We start from the raw sequence: 16,773 nt of genomic DNA, 5'->3' as shown, positions 1-16,773 counted from the left end.
TTGACCCCCTTTTCAGGAGTTGACCTAGAGCCCACCAAGGTCATGCATATCAAGTTTGGTCAATGTCAGACCTTGCAATACACTGTAAGGCACTGTAAGGCTACAGCCCTGCCTCACTTCCAGTGATGAAGCTAAGCTATGCTAACGGAGCGTCTATTCCCAAAGCTAAAATGCACGCACAGAGACAAAAAAGGTATGTATCTTCTTGTCTAACTCCAGGGAAGATGTTAAATAAGCTAATTTCCCAAAATGTTGGAGTTCCCCTTTAACTATGAATAAAACACAATATTCAAACGTACTGCCCTTTGATGAATGTTACTCACCTGAATGGAACAATGTGCCTCGTCTTACCGTTTGCCTCTGGAACTGCGCCCGTCGTCCATATGGTGAGTTTAAGCCCGTCCTCTGCAACGGTTGGACTCCCTAAATTAATTTCGACAAACATATTGGCGTCGGACGGAATCTCCAGAGGTTGCAGGCCCGACTGGAGAGATTTCTTCGCACAGGTCAGGTTATGGCCGTCGATCACATAGAAAACACCCTGCAGTGCCGGGGCATAAGAGGACAGAATTTCTGAGCAACACAAATATAATAATTCGATCATACAGCACAAGTACAACAAAAAGAGTCCAACTAGAGACTAGTGCGAATGTAAAAGTAAAGCGCAGAGTAATATACAGGTGATTAAACTGGGTATAATATTTATAAATTAGTACTACTGATTAATTAATTAATTAGGTATGTACAGAGATATACACATTTTATATATACATAAGCGTTTTTATTTATATATATTTAAGCATTACCTCTTTGAAAAACATCAGCACATCGAAAGTTTCCAAACTCTGTGTAGAGTTGTAGCCGGTTGAGAATAGAATAGATCTGAGCCTGAGCTTCTTGGCCACATTATCGTAGTTGTAATTACCAGCTGTATTTTTCCCAGTCCTCAAGTTTAACTGATTCATTGAAACACAAGGGAGGGAATTTGATAAAAGAATTACAAACAAATAAAAAAAAGTTTAAGATCAAGACTGTCAATATCTGGTTTGGAATAGGGAAACTCACCACTGACAATATTCCTTTCATACTGGGTGAATCTAAAAGAAAAGATACATCTTTTTCAAAGCTGAATACCATAGCTAGGTTAATCAATCGACATTGGTATATACAAGATACAGCAAACTAAGCATTACAAATTACAGTTGAAACCAAACATCCTTACGGCAAGGCTGGTGGTCTTCTGCAAGGGTGGTGGCACCCAGGGGCGGACCTTCCTACAGGCGATATAGGCAGTCGCCTAGAGCGCCACCCAGAGGGGGGCGCCAAAAAATATATATATATATTTTTCTTTTTTTAAATTTTTTATTAAATTTTTTTTTCTCTGTGCAGTTTTGGCGCCCCCCTCTATATCTGCAACCATTATTTGTACATAAAAAAATTCTAACATAAGGGAAAATGAGCCAAAAATCTAAAACGGTCGGTCGGTCTGAGCCTCAGCTTTAGGTGTTCACAGTCAGAACATGCTAGAGCGCTGTGCATTGATGGGTATCGGTCAAGTGTTTATAGAATTGAGCGTTGAGGAAAGAAAGACTAACGTTAGAGAACTATGAAGAGGCAAAAGCCATAAAAAAAAAATTACAAAAAAAAAAAATTACAAAAAAATTTGCGGCGCAGTGGTGAATCTCGCCTAGGGCGCCAAATGTGCTAGGTCCGCCCCTGGTGGCACCCATACATATGAAGATGAAGGTGGCGACAGCATGCGTACATCTTTCTTGAGTGGAGATGATCACTATTCAGAGAACACAATTAAGAGTTGACAACTGAAAGAGAATGCAGACCGGTATGTTACACTGATATTTATACATTCCAGAACAGCTGACATCACATGACAAAATGACCCAAATCATACGATCTTACATCATCATGACCTGGCTTAAATGTTCTACGATGTCATCATGTCCTCCTGTCCTGCAGGTGGCGTGTCAGCGAGCCCCAACGCAAACATGTAGATTTCATAGATCAGTGTTTCCCAGCCTTGGGGACAGGACCGGGAGCCCATGTACTGTATCTTGATATCACACTCCTACGCAGAGCTGTCTGCATGCCTGTACGTTAAGTCTGCTGAACACATTCAAACATTTGTACCAAATCGGGACATCCGCGACCAAATTAGTTCGAAAGAAAATGCAGCCTATAACTTTGAATTGGGTGTTTACAGTGTCACTAATAACCAAAAAATTAAGCTTGTCTGAACATGTGTGAGTTATGCAGTGATGTGGTTATCAGGAAAGTAAACAGATAAATAGTGCTTTGTACTTTTTTTTAGTTAAGTATTGTGTGATTTTGTGTGAAGGGCGGACTAGCAAAGTAAGATTTTCATTGTACGGAAAACTGTCTATTTAACCCTTTAACATTTGGTAGTGTGGTAGTGAAAGGGTTAACTGTGCACATGACAATAATTTTTTTTTATCCACTTTTTCTCCTTATTTTCTATTTTTCTCCCATCCCAATTTCGTGTTTCCAATTCTCCCCTCCCGTCTTGAACGTTGCTCGCATATGCCCCCCACTGGTCGGTTGTAGGGAGGATAGAAGCCTTGCATCACGTGTCCCCTCCAGTACACGAGGAGGCAGCCAGTCACATCTTTTCACCTGCCAGCGCGGACTCTCATTGGCGAGGTGTAACGTGTGGGAGGCTCACACTACCCCCGCTATTTCCTGTCTCTGCTGTGCAGGCGTCCCCCAACCGACCTGTAGGAGTCGCTGTCCACAACGTCCAGATTACCACCCATCGACTACCACCCGCTGACTCTGCCAATTGAGCCAGTATGACGACCGGCCCAAGCCGGAGGCAATGCTGACACCCGGATTCGAGACTGGAGTCTCTTGCATTGGTGACGAGCGCAATCTCTGCTGCGCCACCCAGCCGCCGACAATAAACAATCTTGAATCTTTTCTACGTAAGGAAACCATACCTTGATGGCTGTGTTCATTGTCGTTTCCATGGGCACAGTGAATAAACAAGGTTGCACAAAAGCAGGCTAAAATATATAGGGGGAACAATAATATAATATAATTTATTCAATATGTTAAGGGAAAAGTAAAGGTAGCACCAGTTAGTTTACTTCCTGTTTGGGCAGAGATGTTTGACAGTGGAACGTTGTCTCTGCGTAGGAGAATGTCTCTTGACATGAAGAGGGGGTCCATAGAAGAAAGATCCTATTTAAACATAAATTACTAGTATCAGATTGTCATATTGAAACAAGAAGCTACTCTCAATAGCTTCTGGACTACAGAGAAGCCACTGAGAGCCATACAGCCAACAGCTGTCATTGAGGAAAGGCTGCAGGAATATGGAGCATTATCAGTGAACAGGACTGACATCACAAATGGAATGGGTGAAAGGAGTTGAAAGAGGAATTACAACACAGTAGACAAAAAAAAAAGAACATTTAAATGTAATACAATATGAAAGCATAATTTACAGCAGTTATGCATTGTTACTTTCGATCAAACCTTCAAAAAAAGACCTATTAATGAATTTAATATTCATCATATTTCCACGGCTCATTGGCCACGATCGTCATTTAATGATAATCACCTGCTATCTGATTACAATCGCCTGTTGTTTAATCCCCAGGTGTCTGCGATCGAATACTACGAATAGAGTTTTTGATTTCGTATACATTTCATTACATGGCTTACCTAATTTTCACTTAACTTCAGCAATGTACTGTGTCATACATACACACAAACAAAGGCTAGACACAATACTGTTTCTGTAGACATAATTGATAGATAAGAATTGGCATTTCCACACAAACCTGAGATCTTATAGTTAGCTGAGTCATATGAGCACACTTTAAAACTGCTCTGTCGTTTTCAAATCGACATAAAAGAGCAGCATGTTATGAATTTGCATGCACAATTTCCTCCTAGGCCTCCCTCAAATTATATTTGTAACTGTATTCTATTTAACACATTCCTGTATAAAAATATATGTCACTTTCATACAGATGGTATCAAAGAGTGTTAAAGATGTAAGATAAGGTACTCCAGACTGTTCTAAAATTCTGGACCCATAGTTGAATGGACATCAGGTGTAAAAGTCCACTCACATGTTTGATACCCTCTGACACAGCCTGTTACAATGTCCTTATAAAGATGTATTCAAAAGAGATTCCACTGGGGTTATCTTTTGTAGTGACGTGGATGAACTGTGGCCGAAAAGCGAATATTAATGCATGCTTCACAAAATATCAGTTTCTGCAAATCAAGAAATGTGATGATCTCCACGGGGTAAATTAAAGGACATGTCTCTTAGGCCACAGTGGAGACACTTAGAAGATTGGTCCACCATCCTCTTGACAGGATCCTGAGGTCAGCACCACGTTGTCTAGACCGATCTCTCCTCCGACGCCTCTGCCACGCTCAGCCTCGAAGATAATCTATAGGGGACGTTACGCAGTGTTATTGTACATTATGTGGTGAACCTTGTTTGCTTGATCAGAGCAAAAGGAGCAATGTGGGACTCATATTCTAAACATAGTGTGAGGTAAAGTTAATCTAAACAGCACCCGTGATGGTTGTGTCAGTGAGATTGACTATATTAGCAGGAACGGCTTTCTTATAATTCTGTACATATTAAATTAATATGTTTGGCCTACAGTCTCAATGAAGCCTGTGTCTAGCGTTGACTCTCTTGTACTATCATGTACTTTTACCATCTGAGTCAGTTAAAATGTAGCCTATATCTAGATTAGATTAGATTCAAAATGTATTATCGTACAGCACAAGTACAGTACAAATAAAATAAGTTGACCAGAGTGCAAGGTAACAGTAAAGTGCAGAACAATATACAGGACAGGTGTGTAATATACAGTTACAGTTAAATGGAATATACTGTATATAACAAAGCTGTTGAGTAAATATGTTAATCTGATGTATGTTTCAAGTTCAAGTTTCTTTATTAGTTGGCATACAGAAGTACAGAATACTTTTATATAAAATGCTTCATTCTGTTTTGCTCCAGAGATTGTGCTAGATAAAAATAGATAAGTATAAGATAAGTATAGTAAGTATAAAATAGAAGTCAAGTACGTAGACAAAATTGTTCAATATATACAATGTACAATGCAGAGTAGAAAAGTAACTGAGTTACAATACAATATACTATACTATACAGTACAATGCAGAAATGGGATGAGGTACAATTACAATTTACAGTAAGGTGTAATGAGGTATGGGTTTTAGTGCAAATTCTTTACCAATAAATATAAAGTGTGTTTAGGTGTTCTAAAGTGGGTTTGGTATCCGTAATCGTACAGGCTCGTAATCGTATCTCCATGCAGATATGTTGCACATTGGTCAGATACAGACCTTGAGTAGAAAGCTGGGAAAACCCTGAAGGACAGATCAGTTTGTTTGCAAAAGCTAAATACTGAATGGAGCAACACTGCAGTAAAGTAAACAGGACACTCACTTTAGAAACTTAGAGCAGATACTAAAACAGATTGTGGAACCACTTTGGATTGGTTCTGTCGGCCTGACCGCGATATATGGTGATTGATAAGTTAGGTTGCCATGGAACCATACTGGGAAGAGCAGGGTTACAGAGACTGGGAGGGGTTTATGACCAAGCTTCAAACGATAATCTAATGAACAGACGCACTGCTAGAAGACATGTAGAGTTTCCCTCCTTTTTGAGAGACAGAGAGTAGTTTGATTACAAGCAATATCTAGTTAAAATTAAGCAATAACAAAAGCTAACAAAATGTAAGACAGGTGGCTTGTCCATCTGAATAAAAGGATATCAAACACTTGGTTTATATTATAACTGGAATTATTGAGCAGATCGTTTGGTATCGTTTGATTCAGTGGATAAGAGGGGCTGAAACTTGGGGAGCTCCCGTAGCTCACCGCATATCTCGGCGCTATTTCTGCGTCGGGGAAAACCGTGCTCGTCACGGATCTGGGGGACACGAGTTCGATTCCCGGACCCGCCGTCATTTCTCAGAATGTCTTCCCCTGCTCTACATCCCATTTCAACCTGTTTCTGTCGGTCATGCTTGACCAGAAAAGCGATAAACGCTAAAAAATAAAGTAAAAAAAAAAAAAGAGGGGCTGAAACTTTACTTCAGCACTGGGACATAAGGTCCAAATATGCTGTTATAGTCCAACTTCTGAAACGAGTGTATTTTAATCAATCAAAGACCTTGTGTGACAAACACAGTTGCATTTACGAAGAGGGAGGCTTCCTCCTCTGGTGCACATTCCAACAAGGGCTTCAGAATAACTGGTTGGCTGGATAATATTCTTTAACCTAGCTTTTAGCTCAAATCAAACAGTACAAATATTAAGTAAAGAATCTATATCTTTGTCTTTAAGAGGTAGATACTGATCGCCTAACTCTAATTTGGAAAACATTAATCTAAAAGGTTTAATTGGAAGAAAACTATTTTCTTAGAACTAACAGAGGGAGGATCGTCTTCCTGACTCACAAGCCAGACACAGCCTCAGGATTGTTTTTGATTGGCTGAGGGTGTGTGTCCTTCTTGATGAGGGAGGCGGGCCTGGACGGTTTAAATGTCTGTGCCCGGGGGGCGTCTATATTAATCACAGCCGAAGAGTGCAAGAGCGCTTCCACATTTTGCCCTGATTGGCCCCGGTAACGCCCTCCAAATGCCCATTTTCTTTTCCCCCGCTCAGACGCCGAAATGGAATACATGTATATTATCGCGACGCGATTTACTCGCAACGCCATAACGTTATTTCCCTGTACATTGCAACGTTAACACAACGCAGCTGTCAACTGTACTTTACATATTATCCAAACGAGGACCACATAACGCCATAACACGCCATAATGTTATTTCCCTGTACATTGTAACGTTAACACAACGTTCACAGCTGTCAACTGTACTTTACATATTATGGAATACATGTATATTATCGCGACGCGATTCACTCGCAACGCCATAAGTAACGTTATTCGGGCATTCATAAAATTGATTGAATGAAATTGATTGAATGAAAATGTTATTAACAGATTGCAGAATGGGTACAATACAGTACGGCTCAATACACATAATTAACCAGCGAAAGAATGCACGTTTATAGCGAGAGATGATAAACGTAAAAAGAAAAAAAATTGAAGCGATTCGAACTTGTGACCAACCGCACCGCAGGCTCCACAGCACGGCGGCGTACCAGTTGAGCTAAGCGTCAAATGGAAAAAGATCGGGGATTACGGCTACATAATGCCGCAAGCTCTGCCGCTCCGCTACGCGGCAGAGCTTCACTCTGCCGCTGACGAACCAAAGGCTTATGGCGCGTTTTGTGATTGACCAGCGTTAATATGAACCAAATATGGCGCGTTCTGGCATCTGTGATTAATGGGGGTCTGAACCGCGTCGAACCAAGCGGCACCTCATGCGCATGCGCGGCGAGCACCTGGGCAAAGGAAAAGGAAATGCGCATTACCGTACTGGCGTATGGCGAAGAATGCGGAAGCGCTCTTTCACTCTTCGGCTGTGATTAATATAGACGCGCCCGGGGGAACACACACACACACACAACAGACAAGGCAGATGAGGCCAGATGGAGATGATGAAGATGAAGATGACGAGGAGAAATGACCAAAATCGAACACAGGATGAAGGCCCTCTGCTCTGCGATGTCAATGATGACTATGCAAAATGCCAAACAAAGACCAAACCTGCTGAAATAATGATTTTGTAAACAACCATCCAGAGAGAGTGTGTATTATGATATTTCAGAGAGCTTCAAAGACGACCACCTTCAGGGACTCTTTTTAAATAAAAGCTCTATAGTATACCACTCCAACTGGCTTGTGTGGACTCCAAATTCTTCTGCACTACACCTGCACCAGACCGGTGGTCGAACCAGACACGTAGCCACAGAAGAAGCAGAGTACTAACCCAGAATATACGACATGGGTAAAGTGGGTGCTGCAGTGAGTTGTTTGTTTAAAGTGAGTGTGTGCGTGTGGATGTGTGTGCTGTGAGTTAGGCTTGGGCGGTATGACGGTATTACGGTATACCAGGGTATTTAGAAATCCCGACGGTATTGAAAATCAATACCGTCAAAATCACAAATGCGTTTCAGTTTCTATTACACTGAAACTGAGTTTTGACAGGGACGGTGTAACTGAGGGGTACAATTCCCTGACTGTATTAATCAAGTATTGGTATCATTAAACCATTACCGTCTTATGTACATTACTGGCCATACTGTACACAAGTATATCAGATGAGAACACTTCCACAATGAAACGGTTTCCACACAAATACTCGTTTAGAATATTTATTACAGCAAAGGATATTATAACAATACTTTAATTGCGCTTATAAGGCAAATAGAATGTGCATAGGCAAGTCAATACTGAATATTAGTAATTATATCTATGGTACTCTGGGAAGGGGGTGTACTACCGGTTGTAAGCCAGCAGGGGGGGGCAATGCTCTATACAAAGTCAATGGGTCCACGGAGGCGATCTTACTCCCTGGAGCAGCGGATGAAAACGGCAGCTGTGATCCTAGGGTGCGCGCCGCACAGGTGAAGCCGTGGAGTCTCTGCTCCAACAGAGACCGGCTTGAGTGATGTCCTCACGGGCATGTGTAGATCCCACAGCGGTTCTCTGCTCCAGCAGCCACAGTCAAAGCAATGAAGAATAATAATCCTGCCGGAAAGGCTCTGCTGGCGTCGGGGAGATCCTCCGGTGCGCGGTAGTTCACAGTTGAACTTGACGTTACTACTATCCTATTTGCACGCGGCTATAAGTGCTCTATGTAGACGCACAATTACTCACTTCGCGTGGTCTTTGACTCGTAATGAAGGCTTTTTACTAGCAAAGAGCGAACGATACGTTGAACAAACGTAGTAGGATAACACGACTCTATTTGAGGCAATACGAGCCCTACTCTACCGCACGTTGCATAGTGGGATGAGGCGTCGCTTGGATAACTGGAGCTGAATGAGACTGAACGGGACAAGGGACTTCACGTGTTCGCCTGCGCCATATTTATATGCACGGGGGATAATCAAGTGCCAGCCTGCTCACTGTCTCGTAGCCTTGGGCAGAAGCGGGCATGCACAGACATGTTATGTCGGTAGCTTTCAAGTCAGCTCTAGGGGGTAAGTCACTGGCGCCTGGTGGCACGCCATCCAATAGGAGAATGAATATTATGGTCTGTAGGCTAAAGGGATATTCCGTGTATATGTACAAAGAATATACAAGGGATATCAAACGATATACAAATAGTATGCAATATATATCAATCAATAAATACATATATTCGGTTTAATCTGACCCTTTGTAACAGCCGCCCCCTAATTAGTCCCACCTAATTAGCTAAGCAGAGACAGATTAACCGCACTGTCCACTACTCAATGTCTGTTGTGAGGGGTCGGTCAGTTCACAAAGTCAGGGGTCATGGTCGTCATTAAGCGAGTCGGGGAGCCTTGGCGACTCTATCAGCCTCGCCACGGGTCGGTTCTAGGTCCGCCCTTGGCCGAGCACTTCTACCACTCTGACCTTTCCGTCGGCACCAGTGGTCACTTTGCTTACGCGGCCGGCCGGCCACGCAGCTCGGGGTAGTGACTGGTCTATGGTCATGACGACTGGACGGGATGAAGGGAGGCTTAGGAGGGAGCGGGCCTGAGACTGCTTTGATCTGTGCTTGGCTGTGCTTTCTCCTCCTCCGTCTGTTTCTCTTGTTTGCTCTGTACCCCATCTGAGGAGGGGCCGGTCCCGGCCGCCCCGTCAAGGAGTCGCTTGGGGTGCTGGGTTCGAGGTCAGCCACGTCTGGAGCGCAGCTGAGGGGGGTGGAGTTCCGAACTCCCTCTGGTGCCCACGGTTCTCTCACGGGCCTCTCGCTTAATGTCAATAGCCTCTGCTGTACGGGGGAGAGGCCGGTGTCGCTCGCCTCTGTGTGTAGGCAGCGTGTAGACGTGGGTTGACTGTCAAGTCCGTAGAGGGGGCCCTGGAGCGTCCATCCCAGTCGGGTCTGAACCGCGACTGGGCATCCTTTGGGTCTGACGTGGGCCGCCTCAATTGGGAGAATGAGGTCCGCGTGGTCGGAGCCGATGAGCAGGGTCGGTGTGGCGCCGTCGATAAGCGGTATAGGTAGTTGACGTAGGTGCACATACTTAGCCATCAGCTGTGGGATGGGGTAGGTGTACTGAGACAGGCCTATGTCGTGGCTGGTGAAGACGTTAGTTATACTATACTGCTTCTCGGGCTGGTCCACCGCTGCTATCTTGAAGGAGACCTTTTCACCCTTTATGGTCTTCTGGTCCCTTCTGATGGTGCGTATGGTCATGGTATCTTTGACACCTCGCAGGCCCAGCTGGGCTGCTGCGGAAGCGAGGAGGAGAGTCTTTTCAGACCCATCGTCCAGGACAGCGTAAGTGTCCAGGACCTTGTCCTCGTAGCTCAGGAGCACTCTGACCACTTTGAGGAGCACTCGGGGGGTCCCGCTATGCTGGTCAATGTGGAGCACTCCTGTTGGTCGGTTGTCTTGGACCTTCTGGTGGGCTCCGCACCGTGCTGCGCGGTAAGCGGCGCCCGCCTGGGCCGCCCCTGCGTGGTAAGCGGCGCCCGCCTGGGCCGCCTCACGCCACTGGTCCACTTGGACGGGGTTCAGTGTCTTATATTCGGCGCACTGTGCCAGCCAGTGTCCGCCATCGCAGTAGGTACAGTAGGGAGCGGTCTGGTGGCTCTTTGGTGCTGGTGCCACCGCCTCGGCATGGTACATTACCGCGACGGGCCCACTCTGTTGTCCTGGCTGACGCCTGTTGATGTCATGCAGGACCTCCAGGTGGGTGCCACCGCACCTGCTGCACTTCTTCTTCAAGCGGCACTCAGCTGCTAGGTGGCTGCGCGCGCAGCGGAAGCAGCGGCGGTGGTCCTTGACCCATTGACTCACATCATCCGTGGTCAGCTTCTTGAAATCTTCGCACTGATACAGCCGATGTTCTCCCTCACAGTACTGGCACTCAATCTTCCACTGGTCCTCTTTCGTCGAGGGGGTGTTGTGGTTCTTGTGTGGTACTGATTCGGCTTGGTGCATAACGGTCACCAACCGGCGGTTATCCGTTTGTCCCCGAGGTCCGAGTCTTGGGCTTGGTCCACTCCATACGAACGTGTCGAGTCGTAGGCTACTGACCTCCCTGGCGAGGAAATCAGATAGGTCTAGGAGGGATGCCTCTGGACCGTTGGGGTCGCGGTAGTCTCTCTGCCGCCTGAAGCGCTCTTGTCGGGCGGGAGGGAGCTTCTCTAATATCCTCTCTACGTTAGAGTTAGCGTACAGTTCGTAGATACCCTTTTCCTTTTGGGACCCCAGCATCCCTACCAGGGACTCTACCTTGATAGACAGGTCATCTAATGCTCTGTTGTCTCTGGCTGGGGGGAGACGGTCAATGTCTCTTATCTCCTGTATCACGTAGTCCCATACGCGTCCATACCGTTGGTCGAGTGCTGCTAGAGCCGCTGTGTATGGGGTAGTAGAGTTGGCATAGGCCAGCGCTATATTGTGCGCTCGGGGCACCTTGAGGTGCTTCAATAGGGTAGCATACTTGTGGCGTTCATCAGCTACGTCAACCATCATTGTCTCTAGGCACATCCGTAGCTCCGTGTACTGTGCTCGGTTCTCTTGGGTGAAGTCTGGAAACGTCGGTGCGCCAAGGTACGATGCCATGGATGACTGGCACATCGGTGAGCGTTGGGGAAGAGGCCTCCTAGGCGAGTCTCCCCGTGCGTGTCGTCTTGGGCTGGTACTTGGTGGGTACCGAAGGTCGGGTACCCAGGTGCTGTCCCTCGGGGCTGGCGGTGCGTCAAACTCACCCGTGAGTTGAGTCGGGGGTTTGTAGCGCAGGGCCTCGGGGCTAACTTCTGGGCTGTACTGGACCTCCTGGTCCAGAGTACGTTGCTGCTGGTCGGGGCTGTACTGGGCCTCCTGGGCCAGAGTACGTTGCTGCTGGTCTGCTTGACATTCCTCCTCTTCCTCCTCCTCTCCCTCTGCTAGGACCTGGAGTCTTCTGTTCAGTCTCTCGGCGTGGTCCGGTTCTTCCCGGTTGCTGGGTCTCGTATGGACCGGCCGGGGAGGGGGTTCGGAGACGTGGACAGGATCCTCCTGTTGGCGGGGTCCCGGGTCGCTTCGTCGGGTAGGGGAATGTGTCCTAGACCCATGTCTTGACGATCTCTGAGAGCTCCGTGCGGAGTGAGGGGGTGTCGCCATGGCAACCAGTTTGTCCATCAGCTCCGCCTGTAGCCGGTCGCGCTCTGCCTCGCGCTGGGCATGGGCTGCGTCGCGCGCTGCTTCGCGCTGGGCATTGGCGGCGTCGCGCTGCGCATTGGCGCTGGCCTGGGCGGCGTCGCGCTGTGCGTTGGCGGCGTCGCGCTGGGCATTGGCGCTGGCATGGGCGGCGTGGAGCTGTGCATTTGCGACGTCGCGCTGTGCATTGGCGGCGGCGTGCTGTGCATTGGCGGCGGCATGCTGTGCATCGGCGCGGCTTCTCTCAATGTTCTCTTCTGTCTGGAGGCGTCTGGTCTCCAGTCTTATGCGGTCGTCTTCACTCCTTTGTTGCGCCTGGAAGCGCTCTCGCTCGCCTGCAAAATGTTCGCGCTCGCGCGTCTGTTGCGCTTGAAGTCGATCGCGTTCGGTGGAGGCTGCCAGGGTGGCGATGAGTGCTTGCGCCAGCATCTTGTCCGCCGCGCTGGGGGAAGACGCCGTTCGGGGCGATCGGCTCCCGGCAGTACTTGTTGGAGATCCGTTCTCCTGTTGCGTACCGAGGAGATCCATCTCCTGGGTGCGCGTCTCTTCTTGTGGTGGGTCGGGTTCCATCCCGGGAGGGCTTTCTTTATCCTGGAGCTCTCCGGGGACTACCTTGTCGACGTTGTCTGGGGATAAAGTCGTTTCAGTTCCCTCCTGGTCCCCACCGTGAGCTTGGTCAGTTACATTAGAACCCACCAGGGCCTCTGTGGTCGGGGTATCCTGGTTGATAGGGTCGGACATAATTTTACTATCCGCTTTAGTTATTTTATCCGTATTTAATTTCCCTTTAAAGCTAGGTATTGGACTGACAGCGTATGCCTCTAGATAGGGAGGTGGCTGCCGTCTGCGCTGCGGGCGATCTAGCCCAGGAGAACCGTTTGTGGAGTGTTCGTCATCGGCCATGTCAATATTAATATTATATCAATATTACGCTAATTCTTTTTTTGTATTTTATTTTTTTATAATTTTTTAAACAAACATATAAACAAACATGACAACACACGATAAGATATACAAGCATTAATTGTCAGGGCACATCCAATGAGATCACCTTTTGGTTAGTTGTTTTATATAAGATATACCCATAATACCTGTTATCTAAAAAAAAAAACCCTACACACATATGCTCAGCTCGAACCCCCCCCTCCCGGACCCCACCTTGAGAAGTACCTCCACTATCCCTCGCACCTAACCAGACACTACCATTATAAGCTAGCTTTTATTCTCTCCACCACTTCTAACCACATTGACATTTTGGATTCATTGAGACCCAGAATTCTTGCTGTAGATATTTCATGGTAAATTACATCGAGATATGTAAGAAACCAAACTTTACGGCACATTTTTTCCGGTTGAAACCAGCGTGATGCGATCAGCTTTTTGGCTACTGTGATACCCGATAAAACCAATCTCTTTAGCTGTGGATTCACTGCAAACTCAAAAACATCATTCAACAGCAATACCGAGGGGTGTACAGGTATATTCCAAGATACGAGTTTTGATATTTGTTGGGTCACATCTTTCCAGAATGCCTTAACTGGTGAGCAGTCCCAATACATGTGCATAAATGTCCCTTCGTCCCCATTTGTACATTGGGTGCATTTGGAATCTTGTTTGAGCCCCATTCGGCACAGTCTTATAGGAGTCAAATATGTCCTGTGAATATAGTTAAGATTGATTTGTTGATGATCCGGGTTCCTTGATGTAAGTCGGACATTTGCCCAGGCTCCTTGCCAATCAAAGTCATTTTCCAGGTCTGGTATATCCCTCCTCCAGACAGAGTCAAGTTGGAGGGTTTCATACGAGGACGTTAGTAATTGATGATAAAATTCTGAAACAAAACCTCTCGATGTCTCTCTTGAGTAGAAGAATTTGTGGTATCTGTGGTGTTCAATTGGTCTGTCTAATGGAACACCGTGAGACTTCAAACATAGCTCTAACTGTTTGTGAAAAAGCCATGTGGACTTGGTGAGATACATTTTTTTGCGTATTTCTTTATCACTACAAAAACCCTGTTTGTTAAAAACATCCCCTAATGAGTGTATGCCTTGCTCTTCCCATATAGGGAATCTTATAGGTCGTTTTCCAATTAAGAGAGCATTGTTATTGAATAAGGGAGTATGATTGTGCCATTCTTGTGGGTTAGGATTTTTTTTTTGTGATTCACGCCATATCCGGATCGCATGAGTAATTATGGGGCCAAATTTTCGTTCACAGTGCTTGATTGGTAGTTTAGTGTATGCTATGTCCTTCAGTCTATGTGGGGCTACTATGTTTTCTTCTATTTTTCTCCAAGATGCTAATGCTTGGGAGTCAAACCATGTTGTCAATGGACTTAATGAGTACGCCTTAAAATATAGGAAAAAATCTGGAAATGCCATGCCACCATCTGCTTTATTTCTCTGTGCGGTGGATCTTTTTATACGTGGTGGTTTGTTATTCCAAATAAATTTGTATGTGGAGGAGTGTAATCTTTTCCAGTAACCCTCTGGAGGGGGTAACGGTAGCATTGAACAGAATAAGTTGATTTTAGGTAGTACATCCATCTTAACTATTGATATCCGTGCTTGTACTGTGTTCTTAAGTTTTGCCCATCTATCAAGGTCGTCTTTGATTTTGTTTTGGATTTTTGTGTAGTTGTGCTTCACCGTTTGTCTTATGGTAGGGAATATTTCCACTCCCAAGCATCTGAAATGTTTTACCATCGGTATCTGTCCTGGGAGGGTTGTATCTTTTTTTGCAGGGGTGTTAAGTGGAAGGAAAGCCGACTTCGGCCAATTTATCTTAAATCCCGATAAATCACCAAAGTCCTCAATCAACTTGAGCAGATGAGGCAATGTGGTGTTGGGGTTTTTCATGAACAATATTACATCGTCCGCATATAAACAAATTTTTTGTTGTGTGCCCTTGATTACGATAGGTTCTATGGATTGGGATTGTCTTATATATTGTGCTAAAGGCTCTAATGATAGATTGAACAGTCCGGGACTAAGAGGACAACCCTGTCTGGCAGAGCGTGATACCGGAAATATTTCAGAGATGATTGTGCCTGTTGTAATCATGGCCGATGGGTCTTTGTATAATACTTTAATCATATCGATGAATCCTTTTCCTAACCCCATCCTTTCTAGCACTGCCCACAGATACGACCATTCCAGCCTATCAAAGGCCTTCATAGCATCCAGGGACAGCATCGCCTTAGGTATGGTGTCCTCCTTGTCGGCATCAAGTACGTGCAGTATACGTCTTATGTTCTCAGTGATCAGGCGGCCTCCTATGAAGCCAGTTTGGTCCGGGTGAACTAAAGACGTCATATGCTTTTGTAATCTGATGGCTAATACCTTAGAGTACAGTTTGATATCTGTTCCGAGGAGGCTTACAGGTCTATAACTACCGCACTCGTTGGGGTCTTTGTCTTTTTTAAGGAGGACTGTTATGAGTGCAATATTGTCAATTTTATGGAAGTTCCCCTCCTTGACTGAGTATAAGATCATATTTAGTAATAAGGGGCCAATTATGTCCCAACAAGAAAGGTACATTTCTGATGGGAAACCGTCTCTTCCTGGAGCCTTACCACTTTTCATTGCGGTTATGGCCTTCTTGAGTTCCTCTAGTGTGATCGGTATTTCTAACTGTTTAGTGTCATCCTCTGAAAGTTTAGGGAGAATAATTTGATTAAGAAATGTGTCAATTTTGTTTTGATCGAAGGTCATTTCTGATTTATATAAGTCGGAGTAGAATACTTTGAATGTATCGTTTATTTTTACAGGATCTGTTACAAGTACTTGTTGTGCTCTAATGGTAGTTATATCTGCAAATGTTGCATTAATTCTTAATCGCATGGCTAATAGGTGGCTGGGTTTGGAACCATGGGAGTACTGCTGTTGTCTTGTGCTGCGTATTTGTATTTCCGATTGTTGTCTGTATATGGCATTGATCTCTATTTTTAGTACGTTAACTTGATTTTCTAGTCGAGTTGAGTTGTTGTATTTCAGAGAATTAAATAACGTTGAGTAAAGCGTTTCCAGCTCATCCAGTTTTGTGCTTTGATTCTTGCGCATTTTGGAGGAAAAGCTATCCGTGAAGTCTTTGATCATTCCCTTTACCGACATCCATATTATTCTGGGGTCTTGCACCGAGTTTGCATTCTCCCGTTGGAATACTATAAGAGCTTCTTTGAGTTGTGTAATGAATTCCTTGTTGTTAAGCAGCAACGAGTTAAATCGCCATCTTGGGGCTCGGGAGGATAGTATACCAAATGTACCTTTAAGGAGTAAATAACAGTGATCTGATAGTGCGTTGGGTATCATTTCCACTTCATAATTATCAAATAGTCTCTGTGATGCAAAGACATAATCTATTCTGGATAGTGTCTTATGTCTCGCAGATCGACAAGAGTACTTTCGGGTCGTGGGATTAAGTAACCGCCATAAGTCCTTTACACCTGTAATCTTTGACCAATCCTTTAATGCCTTCGATG

At 45.4% G+C, this 16,773-nt stretch overlaps 1 protein-coding gene across 2 annotated transcripts in view; it reads right to left on the bottom strand.

Moving 5' to 3' along the window:
• Positions 1-3,245: 3,245 nt before the first annotated feature.
• The window catches only part of egfl6 (EGF-like-domain, multiple 6), a 61,752-nt gene continuing 48,224 nt past the window's right edge, over positions 3,246-16,773 (bottom strand). For both annotated transcript variants that reach the window (XM_084311579.1, XM_084311580.1), the window contains one exon: positions 3,246-4,445. In XM_084311579.1, coding sequence (XP_084167705.1) covers positions 4,338-4,445 — 108 coding nt within the window. In that variant the 3' untranslated portion in view covers positions 3,246-4,337. The remainder of the gene's footprint in view (positions 4,446-16,773) is intronic.

Source organism: Notolepis coatsorum, assembly GCF_963971535.1.
Source record: "Notolepis coatsorum genome assembly, chromosome: 3".
NCBI lineage: Eukaryota > Metazoa > Chordata > Actinopteri > Aulopiformes > Paralepididae > Notolepis > Notolepis coatsorum.
The sequence above is the reverse complement of the archived record's forward strand: the minus strand, read 5'-3'. Positions and strand labels throughout refer to the sequence as shown.